We start from the raw sequence: 14,496 nt of genomic DNA, 5'->3' as shown, positions 1-14,496 counted from the left end.
GTATCACTCTTCTTCTTTTAACAGTTAGTGGGCTAACCTTCAGTGGAATGTCTAAGGAACAGAGCATTCATGTACTCCCAGGACAGACTTGACCAAAGGCTGGGAAATGCCAGGGCAGCATCCTGGTGAGGAGAGGCCTGCCCTCAGAATGCTCTCCTAAGGGAATTGATAGATGCTCTAGTGTCATTAAATGAATTAAATAGCCTGGATAAAAGCTTGTGTGTGCACTGAGTGGTCTTTTATCCATTGACACAGTCCTCTGATACACATGGCATTTTAAAAGCATTTGTCCTGTGTGGGCTCATGCAAAGGCAAGATAAACTAGTGTGGAAATCTGCAGCATATCGGTTGCTCTGTAGAACTACAGAGCTTCAGAATGCAGTAGACTTTAAAAATCATGAATTATTTTCTAGGTATGTGCTGTGTGCAGTCCTAATTATTATTTTCTAAACAAGCACTCAATCAAGGACAGTAAGGTATCAGAAGAGGTAGCCCTCTTGCTCATATCTCATACAAGGACAATTTAGCAGCTCTCCATAAACCAAAGGATCTCTGTAGGGTCCTTGGGTCTAGGGAGGAGAATGTAAACCCATAGGTGCCAAGACAACAGTGGTCCCCTCACACAGATCTAAAAGTACATCTTGCTTGGGCAGATACAGCTTTATTGCATAATGGTGCAGTCTATCTTGTGTAACAAGTCAGTTCCACGGGTTGCTGGATACCTCTAAAGATAACAGCGAAACCCAGATGATACTCAGAAAGCAAATAATATTGGTGTCATGCTTTTCCTAGAATGAAAATTCAAGTAATATGAATAGTTATAAATATATAATTATAAATAAAGAAGTGAAAAATATCTAAAATTGAAAAGCCTATATTGTGAAACTAAAAAAGAAATGTATTCTTGAATGAAACATAAAAGAAATCTGGTCTCCAAAGCGAGTTCCAGGAAAGGTGCAAAGCTACACAGAGAAACCTGTCTCGACAAAAACTAAAAAATAAAAATAAAAAAAAAAAAGAAAGAAATCTCAAAGGTGTAGACCTATTTTGCCTCTGTAAAGGCCAAAAAATAACTTTTGGATGTCTTTACAGCTATTCATATATATGCTATCTTTATGACTGATGAATTTGTTATATAAATAGTTACAAATGATGAAAAAGGAAAATGAAATGTAAGCATAAAGATGATAAAAGACTTGAGACTTCAACGTAAGAAATAGAACTTCAGAAGAAACCATGAGATAAGTTTGTGATTTCTAGTTACACAAAGATTTTGATAGGGGTTTAAAAATATGAACCCTTTCAAAATTGGTAAGTTTTGTTTCATTAAAATTAGAACCTTCTAGCCAAGCATAGTGGTGTACTTTTCCATGAGCTACACAGGGAGACTCTGGTCCAGTCCCAGCACTCAGGAGCCAGAGGAAGGCAAGTCTCTATTAGCTGGAGGACACCATGGGCTACACAGGGAGATTCTATCTCAAACAAACAGAATTAAAACCCTCTGCTCGTTGACAACCATGCAAGAAGAAGAACAAAAACAGAGCAAAACAAAACACTCCAGAGAAAATATTTACAAAACAGTTCCCTAGTAATGAGCTTCTCTCCAGATTACAAAAACAGCTCATAACAGAGAGCATAGGATACAGGATAAGATTATAAAATAAATACACAGGAATGGCTCACCAGTTAAGAGTACTGGTTGCTCTTCCAGAGGATTCAGGTTTGATTCCCAGCACATGGTGGTTTTCACTGTCTCTAACTCCAGTTCTAGGGTATCTGACACTTTCTTCTGGGCTGCATGGACAATGAGGCACACATATGGTACACACACAAGCATGTAGGCAAACACTCATACACATAAAATAAAAATAAATCTCTAAAACCAAATAAATATTCAAATTCCCCGTACATACATGGAAAGATTCTCAACGTAATCATGAAGTGGTTAATTGAAAGTTCTCACTACGCCAGTCTGATGACATTGCAGACTTCCTGGAGCTCACACAGGCTAGCAGGATGCAAAATAATCTAGCCACTTTGGAAAGTACATTTATAATTTCTTATAAAGTTAAAAGCACATGTACCCTTCGACCTATCAATCATACTTCAAGAGAAATGAAAGCATGCTTGCTTAGTAAACTTAAGATTAGTCGGTGTGCTGTGGGATGTTTTGTATGTTATGTGTGTTGCTTGATTGGGTAATAAATAAAACACTGATTGGCCAGTAGCCAGGCAGGAAGTATAGGCGGGACAAAGAGAAGAGAACTGGGGGAAGTGGAAGGCTGAGGCAGAGAGACTTGCCAGCTGCCGCCATGACAAGCAAAATGTAAGGTACTGGTAAGCCACGAGCCACGTGGCAACTTATAGACTAACAGAAATGGGTTAATTTAAGATAAAAGAAGTAGATAACACGAAGCCTGCCATGGCCATACAGTTTATAAATAATACAAGCGTCTGAGTGATTATTTTATACATGGGTTGTGGGACTGCGGGGGCTTGGTGGGACCTGGAGAGAAGCTCTCCAGCTACATTGGTGTTTATTTGTTTGTTTGTTTGACTTCTCCAGGGACATATTGGGAACACTGCTCATCCATTCTCCTCTGTGAAATGGCCACCCAAGAATCCATTCATGTAATGAATACTACACCCCAAGCATGCGATTCTAGTAAAGCAGGGTCTCAGAATGGGCTCTCTGTTGGTCTTTACAGGGTACATACATGTCCATAGTAACTGAAACCAGCAAAGCATGTGTTTGTGGGGTGCACAGACCTGTTTTAAGCTAGATTTTTTTAATCTGTTTGTGTGTTTGAGTCTTTTAACTTGCAATCCAATGCTCTGCTACTCACAGGACTGAATCTCCTGATGCGACTAAATCATATAAAAAGTTCACTCAACCTTAGCACATTATGACCAGATGTTTGCCTCACTACTTAAAGTAAGTTCTAGGCAGAAGATGGCGGTTTTATCATTTTTTCTTCCTTTTGCTGTGGTATCTCCTCATTTTTTTTCAAGGAAATGCTGAGATTGCTAAATAAATATCCAGCTATAATGTAATTGATTATTAATTGACCCAGAGATCTGAGTTTGAATCCCGCTTTCTCCACTTAGCATCTGGAAATCCAGACTTACTCCTTAGCTTTTGTGACTCACAGCTTCTTGAGTGACAACATGAAGATAATAACACTCATTTGTAAAACTGACCCAAGATTAAGATAAGACATATCCAAAGCACTCATCATGTTCTTGGGGAAGCAAAAGATGTTGACAAAAAGTTTAGTATGGCTGTAGGAAAACACTTAATACAATTCAGTTTCTATCAGGGTACTTCTCCCCATCCAGGAATAGAGAGGAACTTATTCTGATAAAAGAAACTATCTAAAAACTAGGAAATGCAATGGCCAATAGAAACTGGGAAACTCTTAAAATAAAAAGAACAGGTTAGTCAGACTCGTCCTGCCAGTGAGACTTAGAATGGAGCTTTGGTAGGACAGAAAGATGAAGAATAAACACCAAATCAGACGCAGAGGGGAATGAACTGTGAGGCAATCCTTGAACACTTTGTGTACAACAAGGATATTGCTATAGGCCTTTATATAAAGAATAGAATTTTCAATAAACACTGCTGAGAAAATTGGTTTTCTTTATTGAAAAAAGCAAAATTTTACACCTAATAAAATAAACCAAAAAAAAATTCAGGCATTAAAAACTACTTAAATGAGAAAAACAAAATGCCAAGATTCTGGTAAACAATATAAAGAAAATAAATCTCAGCTCTGAGCAGGGAAGAGTTACTTAACAAGACACAAAAAAATCAGCCACAAAGGAGGTGGTTGTGAAATCAGGCGGACTGCATTTACGAACCCTTTGCATTTTGTTTTCTGGCACTGTCCCCCTGGCTAGCTCAAAGTTCTCTGTCAGCAACAGGCTGGCCTCAGATTCAGAGATCTGCTTGTCTCTGCCTCGTGAGTGTTCACACTCAGCATGTTTTTAAATAAGTAAACCCCAGATTAGAGACCATAACTGCAACACCAAATAAACAAAAGTTCATAACATAAAAAGGAGTCCAAAGAGGATAGGATTAAAACAGTAATTAGAGATTACTAATGGTGATGGACAGGAACAGGTCCTGGAGGGAGGGTCAAAAGTTAGATCAGCCAGTGGTTTTTGTTTTTGTTTTGTTTTTTTGTATGTACATATGTATGCATGTGCATTTTGTTTAAAGAATACTAAATGGAAAAGTATGTAGGAAACATGCTCAAAGTCTTTGATAAATAAAATTCAAACTATAATTTGAAAGCATGACATTTCTGTGAAATTTGAAAATATTGACATGCAAAAAAAATCTGTAATGGGTCAAGTTGTGTTCCTTACCCCCAGAATTGACACACTGAAGTCCTGAACCAGTGTCACTAAACATTACCTTATAGAGGACAGAGTCTTAACAGAAGTCATCAAATGAGGGTGAGATCACTAGAGTGGGCTCTAATCCAACAGGACAGGCACTCTTAAAAAAACAGAGAGAGAGAGAGAGAGAGGGAGAGGGAGAGAGAGAGAGAGAGAGAGAGAGAGAGAGAGAGAGAGAGAGAGAGAGAGAGAGAGGAATTTGAGCTTAGAGATACCTGCACAGGGGAGACATCCCTGAGGAGAAATTAAGGTTGCTGACATCTCTGCATCTGTAGCATGCAGAAGTGGAAGGCAAGAGAGTTCTGTTGCAGAAGGCACCCTGTTTGAGACACCTTGTTCCAGCATTACCCACAGACAGGCATTGTGCAGGAGGAGTTGGCCAAGGCAGATGTCCAGGTCCTGCTGGATAGAACATAAACTGGAAAACAGCTTTGAAACTCAGTTTAGCATTATCTGGTAAAGCTCAGTGTACAGGCACTAACAGTTCTCTTAGATATCCACTTGGCAGCCTGGGTGTGAAATAAAACTTTTCAAGGTAAATCTATCTTAATTAGTCCTGTCTCATGCAACAGATCCAAGTCAAATATTGTTATCAGGTATTTGAAACATGGTTATCACAATTATATGACGCTCGTGTATGTGTGCATGCATGAGAGAGAAATACATAGATAGAGATGGGTGTACATATGGACATTTTTGCAAAAGTGTGTGGAGGTCAGAAGACAACTTTGGGTGTCATTTCTCAGACACCTTCACTAAGGCCTGGAACTTCACCTCATAGGCCAAACTAACTGGCCAGAGAGCTTCCAAGATCTGCCTGTCTCTGTCTCCTACTGCACCATGACAGGGATCACAAGTGTGCACCACCGTGCCCTGCGTCTTCCTGGGTTTGAGCATCAGGCCCAGGTTTTCAAGCACGTGAAACAAATATTTACTGACTGTACGATCTCCCCAGCACCACTTGTCTTTATTTTTTTTTACTGCATGTACATGTATGCACATGTATATAGAGGCCTGCATGTACATGTATGCTCATGTATATAAAGGTCCGCGTGTACATGTATGCACATGTATATTGAGGCCAAAGATAAACCTCTGGTGTCATTCTTAGGAATGCCGTCCTCCCTTGGTCACTCACTGACCAGGAGCTTATCAGTTAGGCAGGACTGACTGGACATTCAGCCTGGGGAGCCTCTTGTCTCTTCCTCCCCGCACTGGGGTCAAAAGCATGCCACCACAGAAGACATTTTTAAACATGTGTTCTGCAGATCAAACTCAGCCTCCACATTTACAAAACAAAAACTTTATGAACTGTGCCATATCTGAGTTTCTGATATATTTAAATAGTTTACAATGTGTCTTGATAACACCTAAAAATACTATGCACCAAGGCATGCAGATAAGAACATCCATAGCAGAATTGACTACACTAGTCTAAATCTAGAAACAACACAAGTACCTATCATAACAGAATGCATAAAATCAATTATGATGTCTTTTTTTTTTTTTTTGTTTTTGTTTTTGTTTTTTTGGTTTTTCGAGACAGGGTTTCTCTGTGTAGCTTTGCGCCTTTCCTGGGACTCACTTGGTAGCCCAGGCTGGCCTCGAACTCACAGAGATCCGCCTGGCTCTGCCTCCCGAGTGCTGGGATTAAAGGCGTGCGCCACCACCGCCCGGCCAATTATGATGTCTTTATGTAATGGGAAACTACCTCGTCATGAAAAGGAATAAGCACATAAAGTTGATGAATCTCAAAAATCATCATGAGAGCACATTAAGCAGGGCATGGAAGAACACAAGCAGCCCAGTGCATTTGCAGGAAGTCCAAAGCAAGATAAATACACAGTGGTAAATGATAAGTACAAACAAAGAAAGATCCCAACAGCAGTTAAGTTAGGAAGAGGCTCACAGGTATTGCCTGGAATTCACTTGAAGATAATTACTTAAACTGTATATGTATATACTTTCTCTTATTGAAAATAGAGTTTTCTATCACAGAATATATCCTGATTATGGGTTGTCCTCCCTCTGCTCCTCCCAGTTCCTCTCCACCTCCCCTCCCATCTGGATCCACTCTCTTTCTGTCCTTCATTTAAAAACAAACAGGCTTCTAGAGGATAATAATAAATATAATAAGATAAAACAAAAACTAACACATTGGAATTGTACAAAACAAACCAACAGAAGGAAAAGAGCCCAAGAAAAGGCACAAGAAACACTCACTCATTCACATACAAAGAAATCTCATAGAAACACTAAACTGAAATCCCATATATATATGGAGAGAGAGAGAGAGAGAGAGAGAGAGAGAGAGAGAGAGAGAGAGGGAGGGAGGGAGGGAGAGAGGGAGGGAGGGAGGGAGAAGTGAGTACAGACCTGTGCAAGCCCTGTGCAGGCCCTATGCATGATGCCTCAGTCTCTGTGAGTTCATATAAGCCAGAGGGGATGGAGGACATACTCAGGCGCTTACATTCTTTCTGCTTCCTCTTCTGTAAGGTTCTCTAAGGTTGGGGGTGGGGTCGATAGAGTTATCCCATTTAGGAACAAGGATTCCAAGGTCTCTCACTCTCTGTGTAATGTGTAGCTTGGGTCTCTGCATTTCTTCCTATCTACTGCAGGAGGAAACTTCTTTGATGATGAGCAAGGCACTGATCTTTGGATATAGCATGTGGTCATCAGGAGTCATTTTATTACTACTCTTTTGTTGTTTTTGTTTGTTTGTTTGTTTGTTTTAGAACAGTAGTATTTGGGCTGTCTAGTCTTAGGTTCTTGGTCACTCAAGCAGTATTGGGTATGGGTAGCTTCTCATGGAGTGGTTCTTAACTCAAATAAGATATTGGTTAGTTCCTCCTACAAGATTTGTGCCACCATTGCACTAGCAAATCTTGCAGTGTAGATCAAAAGGTTTATAGTTGTGTTTGTGTTTACATTTCTCTTTCAGTAGCATGCAAAGTGACCTTCGGTACCAAAGACACTAGCATGTAAGGGTGAAGGCTTCTGTAGACACTAGCTGGACTTCCCCATGTCCAATGAGTTTTGTCAGTGCTGTCTTCAGCAATGGGGCCTTGTCATCAGTCTGTGGAGAGCAACCTGTAGTCTTGGCAACAGCGTGGTTTATTTGGGAATTACCATGGGACCCCTTTAGTCAACAGCTCAATTAGATATAACCCAACCCCAGTATTGGAAGCTTCATTTGGTAACAAGAGATGTTCAGTTGGAGCTCTGTCTACCCCATTATTTGGCAATTTCATTTCAATAGCCTTCATATATGTACATATTTTATTTTAGGAATATGTACATACTCAAATGTATTTAGGTTTCCATATCAGTCCTAAAATGTACCTTAATTTTGTCTGTCTCTTCTTGTATTCTCTCCCTTCTCCTACTTTCCTCTTCCCCTTTCCCTCCTGACTTGATCCCCCCATTCCAGTGCCTGCAATCCATCCATAACTATTCTATTTCCCTTTCCTACCTAGGCCTATCTGTCAAACCTCATCCTTTACTCTACACCTAACTTCTGTGACTCCATGGATTGTAGCTTGGTTATCATTGACATAACAGCTAATACTCACATATAAGTGAACACATACCATATTTGTCTTTCTGGGTCCAGGAAACACGATTTATGATGATTTTTTTCTAGTTCCATCCATTTACCTGTATATTTCATGATTTCATTTTTAAAAGTTGAGGAACGTCTAGGTTGTTTCCAATTTCTGGTTATTATTACTACAGCAGCAATAAACATGGTTGAGCAAATGTTCTTGTGGCAGGATGAAGCATCCTTTGAGTATATGCCCAGGAGTGGTACAGCTGGGTCTTGAAGTAGATCTATTCCCATCTTTCTGAGAAACCACCACACTGGTTTCCATAGTGGTTGTACAATTTTTCACTCCCTCCAGCAATTGATGAGTGTTCCCCGTATTCCACATCCTTGTCAGCATGAGCTGTCACTTGTTTTATTGATCTTAGCCATTCTGACAAGAATAAGATAAAAATCTCAAAGTAGTTTTGATTTGCACGTCCTTGACAGCTAAGGATGTTGAACATTTCTTTAAGTGTTTCTCAGCCATTTGAATTTCCTCTTTTGAAAATTCTATCTATATCCCAATTTTTAATTGGATTACTTGTTTCCTTGATATCTAGTTTTCTGAGTTTTTTTATATATTGGATATTATCCCTCTATCAGATAGCTTATTACTCATGTGTGAGTATGCTGTCTCACAAAAAAATGAGGCCAAAAATGTAGTTTTAATAGTTACTCTAAGGCATTCATTACGTTTAGTAATTAACACCACTTTTCTTTCAAATGTATAAGATCTAAACATAGAAAATTAACCAGTGATTTTCAGTAGAAATTAAATCCTGATTTTTCTTTTCTGTGTCTGAGTTTTTCAATTTAAAGGCCCAGCCCATGGGATCAATATGAGAAGTCCTGGTAAGTGACCTTGCTGATCCAGCTCTTAGTTAACCCATGTCCCTTTTATAGAGCATACTCCCTGGCATTTTACTATGGCCATGTCCTTCTCTCTCAGCTGTGTGTACTCATTAATGGGATTTAAATAGAAAATGAGAGTCACTTATTGTATGAGAAGTCAACTGTATATTTGGGGAAGATAACAAGGAAGAGTATACAAAGAAAATAACCATTATATAATTAGGATGGATAGATTTGTAAAAAGATGAAAAAAATCAAAATCTAGAAAATTCCTGCATTTGAGCTGCTTTGGGAGAGTTTTTAATTTCTCATTCTATAATTTAATTTCTTATTACACAATCAAAAGATTAAAATTTTTACACAATCAGAAGATTGATTGTGTAAATCAAAGATGGTGCAGTTGACTGTGGTTGGTGAAAGACAGATTTAAAAAAATAAGTATACCAACAGGAAGTCTACAGAAGGCTCAAGGAAAATACATTACAGCAAAAACACTTGTAGGTCTATCTGAATTTATGGTTTTAATTAGGTTCTAACTTAATATATTGATTTTAAGCAATCATTTTTTATAATTCTTTGTCAAATCAACACTTTGGGCTTAACTGGTATTTACCAATGCTAACAGTTAGAAGGTATCAGTTTGACTGTTATCTACTGGTGTTGTTAGAAGGTCCTCGATGTGCTTAACAGGCCATGTTGGAGGAAAGAGGCAAGCAGAGTCTAGACAGCAAAATCTTTCAAAACTGCTGAATAGTCCTGCTGCCTCCATTCTTTAAACCCAAATTTTCTTTATTTTATCAGAAAGACATGTTTATGCCACTGAACACTTGATCAAAGCTATTATTGACTTTCATGCTGCAAATTCAATGCTCAGTTTATTCATTACTGCTTTGATTGTTGTCCCAGGATTGATATTCTATCTATTCTACTTTGAGTCATGCCTCTGAAACTCACTTAATATTCGATTTCAAATAATAAATCCATATCACCAGGTCTTGCTGCTCTTCTACTCTGAGCCTATATGGAAATCTAAGAAGCATTTGCAATTTAAATGTCCAAAGTGCTACTCAGATTCCATTCTCTGGCTCGCTTTAACTCAGCAGATGTCACCACATCTACTTTGGAGTAGTCTTGGTCTCTCTTTTTTCCCCCTACAGCTAATGTCTATACATTAAGCTCTCCAGTGGTCCTTCATGTACCTGGAATCCAATCATATAAAACAGAGGTTCATATTACCACCATCGCTGCCATGCTCTCCAGCAATAGGTACCCTAACTGGTCTCTAGTGTCTATCTCAGAACTCTATTTTCTCAAACTATAAAGTGAGACTGTAAATTTGCCTTGGTAAAAGATAGACAATCTCTAATCATTTTGTATGAAAACCCTTTTACAAGTTTATGAGGAGAAAAACTAAATAGGTAGCTTGCAGCTTAATTACACATGACTCACTTCTCACCATCTTCTACTATGCTCCGGAGACCCTGCTTTGTTTCCTTGTCATTTCTGGAATGCACCAGGTGTATACCTGGAAGGACACTCCTTCATCTATAGCTTTGGTTGAGTGGGGCCTGGAGACAATCTACTAGAATTTTGGCTGGCTTGGTCTTCTTCAGGTATTATGCAAGTAATCCCAGCTTTTTCTCCCAGTAAAACAACCCTACCAATTAGCAGCTCAAAGAGGTCCCTAAGGATTCAGTTATCTACAGGTGTGTCTGGAGTCTCTAAACATTTTATTGTGAGGCAGTGTTATACCTTTTACCCAAACTTTGTTTTCAGGGGTGGTTCAGCAAGCAGTCTTATGAGATAGAATGCCCCTCCTCTGAGCAGAGGACCTGTCAAGATGTTTGCCATCGCAGCAAGTTTAATCACAGAACTTTTCTATCACACACCTCTCTGGAGGAACGGGAAGCATCTCATCCTTTTGTGTCTCCTTGAGGAAATCAGGGCATGGGGAATCAATTCAAAACTGAGAACACATTGGCTGCTGCCATCACTATAATAGAAACCTGTTTACCTAAGTCCAAGAAGTAAATTAGTGTCTTTCCCCAGCATCTATGAAACTATGACAGGTTATCTTGTAGATATTCAATTGGAAATCCCAGGCCATTCATCATGATTGACACCACTAACATTGCAGACTTTACCCATATCCATTCATTATTTTCAGGATCCAGAAAGTTATGATTTTTTTTAACCAAACAAAACCAAAATTAACAAGACCAAAGTTTGGGTCACTTCTAGGCATCAGAAATAAGTAAGAAAAAGGGTGGATAAAAGGAAAGCAATGTTACCCATGTTTGAAGTACATGATGACCTATATTTGAAAAAAATCATATCACAGCCACAGGAGGCCGACTTTCATAACTGTCAGAATAACTTGGCTCTCAACATGTCTATCACCTTCTGTCACAGTAGTTTGTATATCAGGAGAGAAAAAAAATTTCTGGGAAATATTTGTACCAAACAACTAAGAACTCGTCAACACCTTAACACTGAACAGAAACTAAGCCACCAAGTCAGAAAACACATTTTGCTCCGGGGATTTCTTTTATTCTCATTTTTATATATGTTTATTCATTGCCCAGATGAAAAGGAAAACATCATTTAATTCTCCACAAGAAATTCTAAAAGAAATGAAGTTCTAGCTCTATTAAATTGTGTGATTTTATAAAATCTGTATCTTGTGAAAACAGTAAACGTCTCAAACTCTGCTTATCTTGTTCAGAACTTCTGCATTGTTCTTTTCTGCTGGTGTGGAGAAGACATTTTACCCCAGGGCACAGCATCCAGTCTAATTCTGGGTTCTGGGAAGGGCTGAGAATAACAGATGTAAACATGACAGGATGTGTTTATGAAGGGCAATAATGAACCTCATTGGACTTTATTCGGAGTGGTTTTTCTGTTTCAAATGGCAGATGTAACATGAAAATATCAGAACCAAGGAATCATTTGTGTTTTTGTAATTAGATACTGGAAAATGTCTTTATTCTACACATGTAAAAAGAGGAGCTCCCTTTATGTCTGGGTTTACAGAAATTCCAGAAGCAGATTCTAATGGGGAGTCAAATAGGGCTGTGGGATAAAGCACAGCCAAAAGGAAATAGTGTTCATCCCTTTCTGCTGTGGCTGAGTCAGGAGGATGTACCTGAGCTGGTCTGGGTAGCCAAAGTAGCTCCAGCCTGCAAGGGACATGACAATGCCCTATATTCTGACCCTAATGCTTTTGTTTCAAATGTTGGTTTTGTTTCTTCTACATTTGACTTTGTCATTCTCCTGAACCTCTGTCATTACCAATATTCCAATTGAAACTGGATGAACAAAAACACACAGATGCCACCACAGGCTGGATACAAATTTTTAACTGCCCACTAAATCCTATTGCTTTGGCCACCCATCACATCAGCCTCTTTTAACACCAATGTCAGCCTAAAACAGTAATACCACCTCACGCTTGGAACATTAGCCTCCAGGAAAATACTTTAGGATCCTCCTAGACTATGCTCCTAAGAATTTCCTGTGGGTAGGTAGCTGAACAAGATTAAGCCCCTCAACAATTCACCATGGGTGGTAAGGGGCCCAAAAGCCTCCCTCCCCTGCCTTAGGAACTATTAGCAATTAATGACTGCTGGGGGAGAGATGTCATTTTCTCCAGTGGTGTAGTCACTGGTAAGCTGCCCGTGTGCTGAGACAAGAAATTCCAATTAAACGCAGGGGCAACGCACAAAAACAACTCATGAAAATGGGGGGGGGGGGGTTGAGAAGAAGGGCTCCGACGGGCTCCGACGGGCTCCGACGGGAGCAAGTGAGAGAAGAGAATGTGGGGTGAAAATAACTAATATTGTTATATGGATATTTTAAACTATGAGAAAATAAAAAGGAATTTAAAGAGGTTTCCGGGGCACTTTTGCCCTCAGCCAGATGCCTCGGTGTACACAATGCCACACCACTAAGAACTACCCAGTATTCCGCACCTGTCTAAATGGCCTCTGTTCACCCTTTTGGCTCCATGGTTAGCATTGGAGTCCCTCAGGAGTCACTCACTCCACATGCATGCACATGAGACTCACTATGATGCAGTCAGCAGACAGCAGGAGGAAGTGGTTTTTAAGTGCCTGACTTGGACCACACACTGTTGCAAGTATTCATAACTTAGCAGGGCAATGTTGGGAAAGTATGTGTGTGAACTGTATGTGGAATAAAGAATTGGAAATGCTGTTGTCTAAGCTGAATTTAGAGGGAAGCAAATGCAATTGATTCTATAAATAAGCAGAAATCAGCCTTCCAGGCAGACGGACCAGCGTGCAGTGCAATGGATGTGTGAGACAACGCACTTCATCCTGTGAGGTTTCACCAGGAAGAGCTGAAAGGGGAAGCTCTCTCTTTCCACTTCTGCTTTTCAGTAAAGGGGGAGCTGCAATGAAGTGGAACCAACGCTTAAAGTTTGGTATTTACATACTCTCGTTTATGAATCCTTCGTTTGCATAGATGCTATGCTTGTTGGGGTAGCTGGGCACTTGTGGTTATTCCAAAGTTGAGCAACAGTGAAACTGAGCCTCTTGTAGGAGGAACAACAGCCTGACTGTGCCTCACTCTCTACCATTCCCAGACCTGCAGGAATCTGGGTGAAACCCATGAGGACTGGGAATATGGTGGATGGGTTTCCCTGGCAAGAGTGAGGCATATCAGGGACCTCTGCACTCCCCTTCCAGCCGTGGCCTGTTTCAGATGGTGGCTGCCCAGAACCAAGCAATTAGAGGAGACAAATCAGAACCCTCACATGTAGAGTCAGGATAGGGAGAACCAAGCAATGAGTGGAGGGAAATCAGAACCCTCACATGAAGAAGAGGGAAGGAAACCAAAGAGCAGCATGAAAAATAGCAAATCCACTAGAATGCGTAGGAGGTCGCCTCTGAACTCCCGGTTGAAGAGGATGGCCACTGGCCTTACAGAACCAGACCGCCCCCCATGGACTCTCTACCCTTCCCCAGGCTGTCCTCCCACCAAGCACCCCTGCATCACCCTTTTGAATCCTTCCCTTTTGACTTTCCTAAGCTTGTCTTTTTCTCTGTTTCAAGGTCTGGAAACAGCCATCATGGCCCCACTCCATAGCTTGGGTTCTTTCCCGGTGGGATTGTAACCTTGCTCGTGGTCAGGTCACATGTTTCTGAGCCCACACTGTGCTAGGCCACAGACACAAAGCCAACAACAGAGGAACTGCAGGTTTTGGAGTTCATTTTCTGTCTTGTGACTGATGTACTAACTCCCTTCTGGTGAAATAAGCCTTTCTCCCCTGTTCTTCAAAGGGAGGATGCTTTAGGCTTGGGGTCAGCTGGTCATGGACCATATGGGGGCTCTGTATTGTTTTTTTCCGTTCCAAAATCTCTTCCTTTTCAACTCCATGACATGGCATCCTACTCTTTCACCAAGCACTGGCCCTCTCTGCCATTCCATATCTTTTAAATGCTTTCTCTTAGCTCCCATAACTTCCTTTTCCTGTCTGGGGAGGGTCCTGTGGGCTGTGTGTTTGTTTATGGTCTGAGCTTGGAGAGTAGTTAAGTTGACATTTTCTGTTCACAGTCATCAGTGTGAGTCATAGGCTTTTCCCTATTTTAGAATGAATACCCCTGAGTTTGTGGCACAGCCTAATGACACAC

The 14,496-nt window shown here is 40.3% G+C and overlaps 1 protein-coding gene across 5 annotated transcripts in view; it reads right to left on the bottom strand.

Annotated features, from left to right (window-relative positions):
* The window catches only part of Trpc6 (transient receptor potential cation channel subfamily C member 6), a 116,376-nt gene that overhangs the window by 83,061 nt on the left and 18,819 nt on the right, over nucleotides 1–14,496 (bottom strand). For 2 of the 5 annotated variants that reach the window (XM_052751882.1, XM_052751908.1), the window contains exon 2: nucleotides 4,620–4,806. The exons of the other annotated variants lie outside the window; for them this stretch is intronic. In XM_052751882.1, coding sequence (XP_052607842.1) covers nucleotides 4,620–4,806 — 187 coding nt within the window. The remainder of the gene's footprint in view (nucleotides 1–4,619; nucleotides 4,807–14,496) is intronic. 5 annotated transcript variants of the gene reach the window in all.

Source organism: Peromyscus californicus, unplaced genomic scaffold (genome assembly GCF_007827085.1).
Source record: "Peromyscus californicus insignis strain IS unplaced genomic scaffold, ASM782708v3 Scaffold_11__1_contigs__length_118956290, whole genome shotgun sequence".
Lineage (NCBI taxonomy): Eukaryota > Metazoa > Chordata > Mammalia > Rodentia > Cricetidae > Peromyscus > Peromyscus californicus.
The sequence above is the reverse complement of the archived record's forward strand: the minus strand, read 5'-3'. Positions and strand labels throughout refer to the sequence as shown.